The sequence below is a fragment of the Dendrobates tinctorius genome, unplaced genomic scaffold (genome assembly GCF_039654945.1).
Source record: "Dendrobates tinctorius isolate UK_male_01 unplaced genomic scaffold, ASM3965494v1 ptg000059l, whole genome shotgun sequence".
Taxonomy (NCBI): Eukaryota; Metazoa; Chordata; class Amphibia; order Anura; family Dendrobatidae; genus Dendrobates; species Dendrobates tinctorius.
This window is the reverse complement of record NW_027361727.1, coordinates 4,815,949-4,830,073: the sequence shown is the minus strand read 5'-3', so window position 1 is coordinate 4,830,073 and position 14,125 is coordinate 4,815,949. Positions and strand designations below refer to the sequence as shown.

The window sequence follows — 14,125 nt, the reverse complement described above, 5'->3', positions numbered from 1 at the left end:
ACAAATACCTAGAAGTATTAACTAAGGTCATGTAAGGTCACGTCAAATATAGATCTGATTTCGATTTCTCATTTGTTCATTTACTTTGCATTTAAATAGGTTGCCCTGTCTTCTGATAAAAGTCTGCAGTCACTATGTGACAGACAGCATGAGGTTGTGTGACCATGAATGCCACGTTCATACATGAAGTCACGTGCCAATTATATGTGTCAGCTTCTCTCAATTCACTTGTATTGAGAAAAGCCAGGCACGTCTAGTCTGAATGTGACCAAAAGTATGCAAATCACATACATGCGGCCCGTTCTCATAGGCAAAACCAGTGAATCCCCCTTACCGCGTGCAGACCGTAAGATGGCAGGATTAGAAGTCCACAGCGCGACTGTAGACTTATCAGGAGGCCATGCAACCCCTTTAATTGATAAAAAAAAACAAAAAAAAAACAACACTATTAAATTGAATCTGTCACCAGATTTTTTGCTACCCATCCGAGAGCAGCACAATGTCGGTGTAGAGACCGTGATACCAGAAATTTGTCACTTACTCGGCTGCTTGGTTGGTGTCATTTTGATAAAATCCATGTTTTCTCTGCTGTAGACCTAGCAGTTCTTTGAAGGCTGAGCTCTGTATAACCCCACCCACACCAGTGATTGGCAGCTCTCTCCCAGTGTACACAGAAGGTTACCAATAGGTGACGGGGGCTTGGTTGGCAGTGATAAAATCCCTGGTTTATCAGCAGTAGATTATCAAAACTTCAGCAAGCAGCCCAGTAAGTGACTGGTCTTTAGAATTAGTGTCTCTACCCCTAAATTATGACGGCAAAAACCTGGTGACATATTCCCTTTTAGACTTCTATTTTTGAACGCATTCTTAATTTGCAACATTTATTTTTTCACACAGTAATAAATATACAGTAGATAATAAATACACATTCTCCTCGTGGTGCTACTGATATTTGCATTACTCTATATAATCTAATAGTGAACATACACCTCAGATCTCTCCCAAATCCCTATGGGGTGAGAAGAGTAGGTCGCCTACAGATTATTGAGCTGGAGAACAAATTAGAATTTTGTGTTCCACCTCGATCTCTTCTGACAGGTGGGGTAAGAGCTGCAGTATCCCACCAAAATGGTTGTGTTTAGCTGACTATTAGGGATGGGGGCTTTTACACAACTGGAAGAGTAACACTTGAAGGTATTTAACCATTCCTATACAACCAGTTAAGAAATAGCCCAAAACAATCTCTTGTTGAATCCCAACACCGGGTTATCTCCTACCTTACTTATGGCTTTTGCATAGTGTCAGGATTATTTAAAAAGGTCTGCCCACAGCTTAAAACAGCAAACCAAAAATCAAACCATTTTTTCCAATCCTGGACAGACCAGTGGTCAGAAATTTATTTGCAACCAGGATCTGGTTCTGAGTCTGACCTATGCTTGTGAATGTCGATTATACCAGTGCTAGTTTTACAACACCTAAAATGCAAAAGCAATGTCTGTACCAAGTAGGTAATTAACCTAAAGTCATAAGAAGGATTAAAAACCATGATTTTTTTTTTTTTTTGCAAACAGCAAGGAAATGAAGCAGAGAGGACAAAGGTCACAAACAACCAGTGACGGGGGAATGAGCATCATGAACCCACACACCATGGAGCTAGGAGATAATGACGTGAACGGTGTACGTGACGCGCCATTAGTTTTCGAGTACCTACCTTGAGTGTTTGTACAGTTTACGTGGTCTATTACACAATTTCCGATCCCAGTTCTCTGGATCACTGGAGTTACTGTCATAAGGATGGGGACGTCCAGCCATGCCACTCCCAGCGTCCTCACACTCTTCAGCAAGCACACATGACCTATATAACACAGCAGTATTGATCATAACACAAGAGGCCATGCAGAGAAAAAGCAAACCCACTGTCCGTAATCGTTCTCTAAACATCCTGTCTCTCAATGTCCCCCTTCCCTTAAATACAAGGCATTAACCACGCTTCACCTCATAAGGACCAGCATTAGACAAGACAGTCAGGAACTAAAAGAACTAGAGTTGAGCGAATATCTTCAGTTCCCTGCTTATTCGGCAAGCTATAGCACTTGCCGAATAAGCTACAGTGGGAACCCGGCTTTCTGGATTGCGCCGGCTGAACAACTGATCGCCGCCACAGCTTCATGTGTCATGGCTCTGTCACAGTTACAGCACATGCATGGATAGCCTATGTGTTGGGCTCTCCATACATGTGCTGTGACAGACACAGCCGCGACACATGCAGCTGCGGCGATCAGCTGGCGTGAGCCAGGAAGACGGGTTCCCCCTGTAGCTTATTCGGCAAGTGCTATAGCTCGCCGAATAAGCAGGGAACCGAAGACATTCGGCCAACTCTAGTAGGAACTATTTCACACATCCGTGTTTAGTGGTTCGCATGTAGATTGCTTGCAGGTGTCCTGACCTAAAGTTTATATACCGGTTACGAGTTCAGGTCAGGAGATCCGTGGCCAGTCCCTGCATCACAATCTGTGTACAGATCCAAAAAAAAAACAAAAAAAAAAAAAACGCAAGGATGTGAGAAACCAGCCTAAAATGGGAGCCAAATTTATCTAGGGCTACATTCCCATGATGAGCATTTGGTGAGTTTTTCATGTTTTGTATTTTTCTGCAATTAGGTAAATTTTGATTACTTGCATTTTTGCTCCATTGCGTTTGAGGTTTTTACACATTTGTTTTTGTCCCTTTATAATGTCATATTTAAAAAAAAAAAAAAAAATCTTTGTTTTTGATACTTTCTGGTATTTGGCAAAACTTTATTGTGGATTACATGAGCTTTTACTGAGTTTCCGCAATGAAAAACGCAGAAAAAAAAAAGCTGCATTTTTGGCACAATTAACATATGCAGCGACAAAATTCACCATGGGAACATATCCCAAGAGATGCACATCTTCTAGGTTATGTTCACATATTGCATTTTTGCTGCTTTTTTTATGCAAATTTTAAGCTGCATTTCACAGTACCATCAAAGTCTGAGATTTCTGAAATCTCATGCACACATATTGGGGGTTTTCCCCCGACATTGTGCAAACTGCTAAGTATTTGCAACAAACTTGTGCACTTTCTGCACATCTGCAGAGTTTTTTGGGTACGTGCAACAAAAAAAAAAAAAAACAAACACGCTTGTTTCAATTTCTGCTGCGTTTTTGTCGCAAAAACCTAAGGAAGTTAAATGCTTAAGTGCTTTTTGGGGGAGCCACTAAACTATATGAACATGCACAAGAGCAAACAAAACACACAACAGCAAAGCCTGCATTTCCAAGCAGCTTCTTTACTGCCAAGAGAGGAAGCTTTGCCTGCGGACAAAAAACGGAACGTGTGAATATAACCTTGGTAAATTTGGTACATCTAATGCACCAGAAAATGAAATCCTCCTTTTAGAAAAAAGTGGGATGGTTCATGCAAAAAAAAAATATTTATATATACATCCAAATTGTGCTTTTTTTCCACGCTAAAGAACCTGAATAGAAGTATAACTTGCCCCTAATGTGTACCTTCTTATGGGAGCGTTTGAGCTTTTGGACCCTCTTTTGCAATTTTTCTTTATAGCACAAAGTAATGTGACTTTTTATCTTGATCATTGACTAGTTCTGAGGAAGCGATGCAGAGCCCATCTCATTGCACGGCCTTGTAAACACGTCTAATTGTTCATATTTCACACATCCGGACTGATAACCCGGCAATCATTAACCCTACCATTATATTGAAATCATTCAGGGCCAACTCTAGTCACACACAAAATTTAAAAAAAAAAATAAATAAATAAAAAAAATCTGCCTTTGATAAAACAAGTAGCAGAGGTTCTGAATGTAGCAGGATTTAGAATTCTGCCGATACAGTGTAAACATTGTGTTATTAAAGCGTAGCAGCATATGAGCCAGTACTTGGTAATAGGGCTATTTTTGGAAGTGGCGTTTGCAGAACTTCTGCTAAAGATCTCCCCCTCTCTGAACCTCTTCACAAAATCTGCAAAACAAGCTCTAAAAGCTACAGACCATGTTTCCCTATGAGCTGCCAGTTCCAAGTGTGGGTGGTTATTAGGATGTTTAGATCACGGTCCACATTCGACAAAAATGGACCCACAAGCCTCTCTCAACTTGACAAATAGCGAAAAGATTTATTTTTGGCCTCCGTCAGACTTGTAAATATTTTATACCTTTCTTTCTACTCAACTTTATAGAAAAGTGTGGTCTTTACAGTATACTAACACTTTTTAGAGATTTTTTTTTCCTTCCCCCTCTTTCAAGGGCCATAACTTTCTTATTACTCCCACCATCACATTCATAAGAGGGCTTATTTATTTATTTACAGTACGATTTGAAGTTTTTAATGACGCCATAATGGGGAAATGTAATTAAACCATTTTCATTTTTAAAGGAAACCGGACAGCTGATACATGCTGCCTGATCCACAAGCAGTATATATCAGACAGACACTCACTGCACGATTCCCGCCTAATAGATTTAACGCTGTGACGCTTCAGAGAAAAGAATAGTTTAATAGCCCGCTGCCCTTGATTGACAGGTCTCTACTTATAAATGCATGCAGGGAGAGACCTGTCAATCCAGGGCAGTGGCCAGGGAGAAGCTGCTGGGGACCCACCTGTCCGAATATTCTCCTGTAACTTGGCCCACACCCAGTACAAAAGAATCCAGCTTTAAAGGATTATTCCTAACACTGAAAGTTTATCACATAGTCACAGGTTTGACAAGTTGGACGGATATGATCCATTGACCAAGGTATGAAAATGTGCCTTCAGAATGGAGCAGAGCTGTGTGCCCCTGTATATGAAGGCAGACAGATGCTGAATCTGTACAACCAAATGTCTATGGAACCTAGCGAATAATCACAAGCTTCCTTGGCCTCTGCACTAATATATATATACATACACACACACACATACACACACACATACATACATACATATACATACCCACAGTACAGACCAAAAGTTTGGACACACCTTCTCATTCAAGAGTTTTCTTTATTTTCATGAATATTAAAATTGTAGATTCACTCTGCAGGCATCAAGACTGTGAATTAACACATGTGGAATTATATAATTAGCAAAAAAGTGTGAAACAACTGAAAATATGTCTTATATTCTAGGTTCTTCAAAGTAGCCACCTTTTGCTTTGATTACTGCCTTGCACACTCTTTGCATTCTCTTGATGAGCTTCAAGAGGTAGTCACCGGAAATGGTTTTCACCTCACAGGTGTGCCCTGTCAGGTTTAATAAGTGGGATTTCTTGCCTTATAACTGGGGTTGGGACCATCAGTTGTGTTGTGCTGAAGTCTGGTGGATACACAGGTGATAGTCCTACTGAATAGACTGTTAGAATTTTGTATTATGGCAAGAAAAAAAGCAGCTAAGTAAAGAAAAACGAGTGGCCATCATTACTTTAAGAAATGAAGGTCAGTCAGTTTGAAAAATTGGGAAAACTTTGAAAGTGTCCCCAAGTGCAGTGGCAAAAACCATCAAGCGCTACAAAGAAACTGGCTCTCATGAGGACCGCCCCAGGAAAGGAAGACCAAGAGTCACCTCTGCTGCGGAGGATAAGTTCATCCGAGTCACCAGCCTCAGAAATCACAGGTTAACAGCAGCTCAGATTAGAGACCAGGTCAATGCCACACAGAGTTCTAGCAGCAGACACATCTCTACAACAACTGTTAAGAGGAGACTTTGTGCAGCAGGCCTTCATGGTATAATAGCTGCTAGGAAACCACTGCTAAGGACAGGCAACAAGCAGAAGAGACTTGTTTGGGCTAAAGAACACAAGGAATGGACATTAGACCAGTGGAAATCTGTGCTTTGGTCTGATGAATCCAAAATTGAGATCTTTGGTTCCAACCACCGTGTCTTTGTGCGACGCAGAAAAGGTGAACGGATGGACTCTACGTGCCTGGTTCCCACCGTGAAGCATGGAGGAGGAGGTGTGATAGTGTGGGGGTGCTGTGATGGTGACACTGTTGGGGATTTATTCAAAATTGAAGGCATACTGAACCAGCATGACTACCACAGCATCTTGCAGCGGCATGCTATTCCATCCGGTTTGTGTTTAGTTGGACCATCATTTATTTTTCAACAGAACAATGACCCCAAACACACCTCCAGGCTGTGTAAGGGCTATTTGACCAAGAAGGAGAGTGATGGGGTGCTACGCCAGATGACCTGGCCTCCACAGTCACCAGACCTGAACCCAATCGAGATGGTTTGTTGTGAGCTGGACCACAGAGTGAAGGCAGAAGGGCCAACAAGTGCTAAGCATCTCTGGAAACTCCTTCAAGACTGTTGGAAGACCATTTCCGGTGATTACCTCTTGAAGCTCATCAAGAGAATGCCAAGAGTGTGCAAAGCAGTAATCAAAGCAAACGGTGGCTACTTTGAAGAAACTAGAATATAAGACATGTTTTCAGTTGTTTCACACTTTTTAGTTAATTATATAATTCCACATGTAATTCATTGTTTTGATGCCTTCAGAGTGAATCTACAATTTTCATAGTCATGAAAAGAAAGAAAACTTTTTGAATGAGAAGGTGTGTCCAAACTTTGGTCTGTACCGTATGTAAGTAATCGATATTATACAGTGTATTACATATTTACAATTTATTACAGTTTTTTGTGTTCTAAAGTTGTATTCCAATAAATAGATATTATGTTCTACCTAAATATCTTGATTATTGGATCATAGAAATGATCAAATGTCTGGTGTTCACATTGTACTACAATAAAGTTTTTACTTAAATATAAGCAATATATGTGGGAGTCGGTGTAAGGGAAATTGAGGAGTCAGAGTCGCAGGTTTGGCTTACCGACTCCACAGCCCTGCTTATCACAGTGAAGTTTTCAAAACCACCTTGGTAACAAAAACAAACAAAAAAAAAAAAAATACGTGAATTCCCCCATTGAAATCAGCAGGAAACTTATTAAAAGAATATTTGAAGCAGTTGTTGATGTGGATTATAATGCAGATCTTCAAAATCCTCGTTAAAAAAAAAAAAAAAAAAAAAAAGGTGAACATCTCTTTGGCATGTTTCCACAGTTAACTTTGTAGCAGACATGCCAAGAACAAACACCGCTTTAGATATTCTTTGGTTATGTGCACCACATGGAGTCTTTTTGTAGATTTTGAGGAGGATTTGGAGAGTTTCCACTCAATTTCTACTCCAAAAACTAAAAAAAAAAAAAAAAAAAAAAAACAAACACCTTTGTGCACGTAGACTTGAAGCTTCCAACTGATTTCAGTGGGAAAACTGCATAGGCAATTTTTTTTTTTTATTTTGCACATGGAAACTGAAGCGACATTTCACTTTGTGTCTGTTAGGTCATGTGCACAAGTAGTGGAAGGTGCTGCGGATTTTGAAAAATCTGCAGGTAAATCTGCAGGTCAAAAGACCTGCAGATTAGCCTGCGGTTTGACACCTGGACAATGGAGCAGGTGTAAAACCGCTGCGGATTCCGCATAAAGAATTAACATGCTGCGGATTTGAAACCGCAGAAAATCCGCGCAGAAAAATCCGCAGCATGTGCACAGCGTTTTTTAATTTCCATTGAAAACAATGGTACTGTACAACGCAGCAAAATCTGCTGCGGATCCACAGCAGAATCCGCAACGTGTGCACATGGCCTTAGAGAAATGCTCCAAAATTTGGTCACTGAATCAATACAGGTATACAGAAATGCTACTAAAACCCATGTAATTAATAAATTAATAAATGTCCATGTGAACATACCCTAAAGGGTGCAGTCAGCAAAAGCTGAAAAAAGCACCATAAATGGATATGTTGGGAGTTTCAGCCATACAGCACTAATTTCTGTTGCAGATTCTTTGCACCACACAGGTGAGACTTTATGTAATCTAATTTTACTCTTATATGCAGATTTTCTACCTCAAAAGAAAAGTCAGAATGGCAATCCAATGCATGTCCCTTGCCCTATTGGAAAAAAAAATAGCCTCAGTTTTCTCCAGCTTATGATACAATGATTAACAAGAATATATGGTACATTCAATCTGACCCTTAGGTAAAAAAGAAAAAAAAAAAAATCTACAGTGACCTTTGGAAAGATGTTGGGTGCAGCTGTATCACTGAAGCCTAAATGTTAAAATCACTCTTTACGTCAGTTTGTTAAAATGACTAAAATAGACTATAAGTCACCATGCCAATTGTTCCAACACACACAGGCACTCATTCAGCCGATCGCTATCCTGTCAGACTCCCTCATAAACATGTATGCTGACATTCCCCAAATTTACTGCCATAAGGAAGAAGTTAGAAGCAGCCAACAGAACAGCTTATGACCAGTAGAAACAGAATCTGAAGGCTCCTATTTTTTCATTGCAGGCATACTTCAAAGGTCTGCAACCTCACACATCAGATTATCCATAGGATAGAAAGGCAACCTCCAAGGATATGGTGCCATTACAACAGCCCAGAAATCCCACAAAACATGAAGTTCCTTCAAGGCTGTACAAAGGAACTACAGAGTTGCACAATGAAGCAGATAATCAGTAACAAAGTATCCGGCGCTTCCTGCTCTGTATTGTGCGCGCCATGTATCACTTCCTTACAAAGACACAGACCAGAAAACACGTCCCGCCACCGCTCACAGACCACAAAGCCCATTATGTGCAGAATGTCTGAAATTAGACCTCAATTTAAGGCCAGAAAGCTTAACATTAGCGCCAAATATTCGGCACCGAACTGGGAGACAGAGCAACATTACACCTGCCCCAAGCAGAGGGAGAAGCTTGCTACTATCTGCATTCATTCCTTCTGCACTATGACCTGAGTGTGGCCCGGTATGACCAGAGACCCGCCATGCCCGACACCGCTTCTGATCAGTAGGCCCACCGTGACGTCACATCACCACCACCCTTGGCCTACTAATCAAAAGAGGCGGCTCGCAGGGCGGTGGGCCGGTGCCCACAGAATCAGGATCCGACTGGTCACTTTGCTCAACTCTAGTCCCAAATCCTCCAGAGAAAAAAAAGAAGCACCCATGAGGTTATTCTCTCCCAAATTCTAGATTTTTGGAGATACATTAAGATGTTCCACACACAATCACAGACCCCCAGATCCAGAGACCACCGGCCCCCTGCAGCGCCAAACCACGTCTCCCCTATGCACTACATACCGTACAATGGTGAAAGGGGGCGACCGTGGAAAAGGAAAGGCCCCATTGGGGTGGGGGGTACAAATATATATATATATATACACACACACACACACAGCCCCATAAGGTGGGGGGGGGGGGGGGTACAAATATATATATATACACACACACAGCTCCATAAGGGGGGGGGGGGGTACAAATATATATATATACATACACATAGCTCCATAAGGTGGGGGGGGGGCACATGGTCACATACCCCCAGCATGCACTGCAGTAAACACCCCCTGACAGGGATTACTGACCCCCAGTCCAGTGTCACCTCATACAGTGCCTCACACCCACCCGCTCCCCCACAGTCACAATACGGCTCCCCCCGAGGATCACAGCCGCCTCCCTCAGCACAGCCGGCCCCGTCACTTCTCACACACACAGCTCCGCCAGCCCGCTACCGACCTCACCTTCCGTCCGCCCTACACCGCCATCAGGGCCGCTCTCCCCGGACACCGTTGAACAGCCTCCGTGCGTCAGCGCAAGCACAGGACACGAAATCTCGCGAGAGCAGGATAAATGCGGGGTCCGGCGAGAATATCCCGCGAGAACTGCAACCGAAGGCCCGCAAGAGACGGAGGGAAATCCCGCGAGAACTCACCAGAGTATTGCCTGTGACTGACTGTGAGCGACAGCGGAGAACCCAGAGCAAGAGAGAGAGACGGCTACCGGCTGCCATCTGTACTCACCGACCAGTGTGTGACAGGAAGCCATGACGTTCCAGCAGCAGCACGCCTATGTCTGTGTGTAGCTTCTGTTCCCCCTCCCTCTCCATTGAACCTTATAAGCACCAATTGTCATCTCCTATCTCCATAATGTGAGCGTCTGTATTCCCTGCAGACACATGTAACCTGCAAATCGAGATTATTGAGAATGAAGATCAGTCCAGGAGTAGAAGGATGTGGATTTCTTTGTTATGCTATAAGGTTTCTTATTTTCACACATTCTATTGATTAAAATAATATATATATATATATATATCAGTGATCTTGTATTTTCTATGTTGGGGATGGGGTTGAAGCTACTGTGAACAAAATATTTATATATTGCTAAATCCCTTTTTAAGATGTAAACAATGAAAACTGATCTACAGATGAGTTATTACATTTCTAACAATGATTGATGCCGCTTCCTTTTTTTCATACATTTTTAATCTGATTTAAGAAGATAGCTAAAAACTATATATAAAAAAAAAATGTGCATAAACAAGTGCTGCCCCCTAATGGAGAAAACTGTTCATTATTTTTTTACCTACAGCTCTTATGGGAAAGTAACTATTTTTTTGTGGGGCTGTTTGTCTTTTAACCCCTTAGTGACGTAGTCAATTTGCAGCTTAATGACCAGGCCAATTTTTATAATTCTGACCACTGTCACTTTATGAGGTTATAACTCTGGAACGCTTTAACGGATCCCGCTTGATTCTGAGATTGTTTTTTTCGTGACACATTGTACTTCACGTTAGCGGTAAAATTTCTTCGATATGACTTGCGTTTATTTATAGGGAAAAAAAAGGAAATTTGGCGAAAGTTTTTAAAATTTCTCAATCTTCCAAAGTTTAATTTTTATGCCCTTAAATCACAGAGATATATCACACAAAATACTTAATAAATAACATTTCCCAAAAAAATTACTTCAGATCCATTTTTTTTATTTTACCAAGTGTAACAGGAGAAATTGGACCCCAATAGTTGTCCAATTTGTCCTGAGTCCCTTGGTACCCCATATGTGTGGGGGGGAACCACTGTTTGGGCACACATCGGAGCTCGAAAGGGAAGCAGTGACGTTTTGAAATGCAGACTTTGATGGAATAAAGCCCTTGATGTGCCTCAACAGTAGAAACCCCCCACAAGTGACCCCATTTTGGAAACTAGACCCCCCCCCATGCAGCTTATCTAGATGTGTGGTGAGCACTTTGGACCCCTAATTGTTTCACAAAAGTTTATAACAAAGAGCCGTGAAAATAAAAAAATTCCACAAAAATGATTTTTTAGCCCCCAATTTTTTATTTTCCCAAGGGTCACATGAGAAATTAGACCCCCCAAAGTTGGTGTGCAATTTGTCCTGAGTACGCTGATGCCCCATATTTTGGGGTAAACCACTGTTTGGGCACACGTCGGGGCTCCGAAGGGAGGGAGCACTGTTTGACTTTTTGAACTCAAAGTTGTCTGGAATCAATGGTGGCGCCATGTCACATTTATTGACCTTCTGATGTGCCTAAACAGTGGAAACCCCTCAATTCTATCTCCAACCCTAACCCCAACACACCTCTAACCACAAACCTAACCCAACACACTCCTAACCCTAATCCCAACCCCAACACACCCCTAACTATAATACTAATCCAAACCCTAACCACAAACCTAACCCCAACACACCCCTATCCCTAATCTCAACCCTAGCCCCTAACCCCAATTCCAACCCTAATTCCAACACTAACCCTAGTTTCAACCCTGATCCTAACCCTAACTTTAGCCCAACTCACTTTAGCCTAACTCTAACCCTAATGGGAAAATGAAAATAAATATATCTTCTTTATTCCATTATTTTTTCCCTAACTAAGGGGGTGATAACGGGGGGGGGGGGGGTTATTCACTATTTTTTTTATTTTGATCACTGTGATAAAGACTATCAAGAGTGACCAAAATGAACCAATAGGAAAAATCTTCCTACTGATGCTTGCCGGCAGATCTCTGTGGGCGCACTGCGCATGTGCTCGCCATTTTCTTGCCTGAAGAAAACGCCGGTGGCCATGGGGGGACGCCTGGAGACCCAGGGACTCCGGGGGGATCGGAGACCCTATTTTTCTCTCTCCTCTGATGTGAGAGAGAAATGAAATGGTACATCAGACTTTTTTTTTTTCTTGCGGTCGCCGTTATACGGTTAATAATGGCAATCACAAAACCGGGGTCAGAAAAAACTGACCCGAATCATGTTCTCTGGGGTCTCGGCTACCTCTGGCAGACGAGACGCTAGAGAAATTCCGACTCTGGGGGGCGCTATACACTTTTTCCACAACGTCGTGAATTCACGGCGCTCTGTTTTAAGTACCCTTAACTACCGCCGTTAAAAGGCGTATCAGCGGTCGTTAGGGGGTTAAGAAAAATACGGGGCGAATTCTTCACTGCATTTTAGCCAGTTTTGCTTCCTTTTGCATGAATAGCTCAATTAGGGAGTATTTGACTGATTTTTACATCAATGTGGCTTTTTTTTAGATGTTTTAGACTGATTTGTGAAATGTGACCTGTGAAAAAGCCACAAAGCTTTGGCACAACATAACTTTTGGCGCAAATTTTTACAGAACATGCAACATTTTGCTGTAAAAAAAGATTACTGACAAAAAAGAAAGGCCATTTTTGATTTATGGATTGCATCTGCACCATGTTTGAAGAATTTAGCCAAAACATGATTTAAAAATACCAGAACACAAAAGAAGAAAGCAGCAAATGATGAATCTGAGCCTAAGATTTTAATGTAGATTTTTTAACATCTTATCTATTGCCAAAGATGAATGATGTTTAGCAGTTGCACATATTTTTTTCTTGTTATAGCTTGTATCTGGACGTTTTAGAGTTTAGTGCGTACTTCATGAATAATGAGGGACAATTTTGGGGAAAAAAATGGATTTTGGGCAGAGGTTTTGTGGAACTTTTAATGGTGTCAGACTCCCTATGATCTGATATTGATGACCTATGCTGAGGAGAGATCATCTGTATCAAAAGCCTGGAAAACCTCTTTAACCACTTAAAGCCCAAATACAGATATATCTATAAGGGCTCATACTAACTAGCGAGAGACTCACAATTCTCGTGCGAGTCTCTCGCATGAAAACCCGGCACTGCCGTCGGCACTGGGACCGGAGCGTGCGGCTACATGTGTTTCTATGCAGCCGCACGCTCCGGTCCCAGTGCCAACGGCAGTGCCGGGTTTTCATGCGAGAGACTCGCACGAGAATCATGCGAGTCTCTCGCAAGTGAGTATGAGCCCTAACGGAGCATGTCGGGATGTGTGGAGCGGCCTCAGGAGCTGAGCCCGCTCCACAAGCTGCTGATACCAGATGGATTAAATAGCAAGCATCTTTGTCTATCGCTCCTGGTATTGCAGTATACAGTATATCATAAGCGATCAGACGATGGCAGGTTCTAATTCCCTATGGGGACTAAAAACGAATAAAACTTCTAAATCACCACCACCTTCTCCTCCACAAAAAAAAAAAAAAAATTAGTTGTTTAGCTTTGCCTCATCTGTAAAAGTCCAACTGATCAAAATATACAATACACTGAAAAAAGGAAAAATAAATCAAAACAGTTTTTCAGGAATAACACTTCTCTAAAACAAAATACAATAAGAAGCGATCAAAATGTATCTATCCCAAAATGGTATCAGCTCGCCATTCAAAAAAACAAGCCCTCACATAGCTTCATCAATCTCTATATATAAAAATGAATGTGTGTGTGTATCACCAACCAATCACGAAGCAGCAGAGTGGGACGCGGATGGAGAGCGGGGCTGAGGATGGATACAGCAGGACAGTGCATGGAGACCGGGGCTGTTGAGGACGATAGTCTTCAGGACAGGGGCCCGAATAGTGCCGGCACCCTCCCAGCCCTGTCGCGGCTCAGTAGGCGCTCCCCGTCACCAACTGCGCTATACCCCCTCTCCCCTGCAGCTTTCCGGCCTAAATTTAGACCCCGGCTTCTACTGCGGCCTACTACAACGCTAGGCCACGCCCCCGCAGGCCGCCCAATCACGCACTGCAGCTCCGCTCTAGCTCTGCCCAGCTCCGCCCACTCTGGCAGAACAATTCTTCTACACACCTCTCTCTCGTGGTCCCGGCGTCACTGCGTGTGGTGCATGGAGAGCGGGGCTGTGGAGGAAAGGAAGACAGCGGGGCTGTAGAGGGAGAGAGCGGGACAGCAG

General features: G+C 42.4%; 1 protein-coding gene across 9 annotated transcripts in view; it reads right to left on the bottom strand.

The window, feature by feature from the left end:
* Nucleotides 1–10,008, bottom strand: part of BTBD10 (BTB domain containing 10) — a 53,087-nt gene extending 43,079 nt beyond the window's left edge. For 2 of the 9 annotated variants that reach the window (XM_073578335.1, XM_073578337.1), the window contains exons 1-2: nucleotides 9,810–9,924; nucleotides 1,712–1,855 (exon numbers count right to left, since the gene is read on the bottom strand). In XM_073578335.1, the coding sequence (XP_073434436.1) occupies nucleotides 1,712–1,855; nucleotides 9,810–9,922 (257 nt within the window). In that variant the 5' untranslated portion in view covers nucleotides 9,923–9,924. Of the gene's footprint in view, nucleotides 1–1,711; nucleotides 1,856–7,932; nucleotides 7,952–9,613; nucleotides 9,772–9,809 lie in introns of those variants that run through there. The other 7 variants (XM_073578336.1, XM_073578339.1, XM_073578340.1 and 4 more) reach the window with 7 other exon arrangements.
* Nucleotides 10,009–14,125: the final 4,117 nt, after the last annotated feature.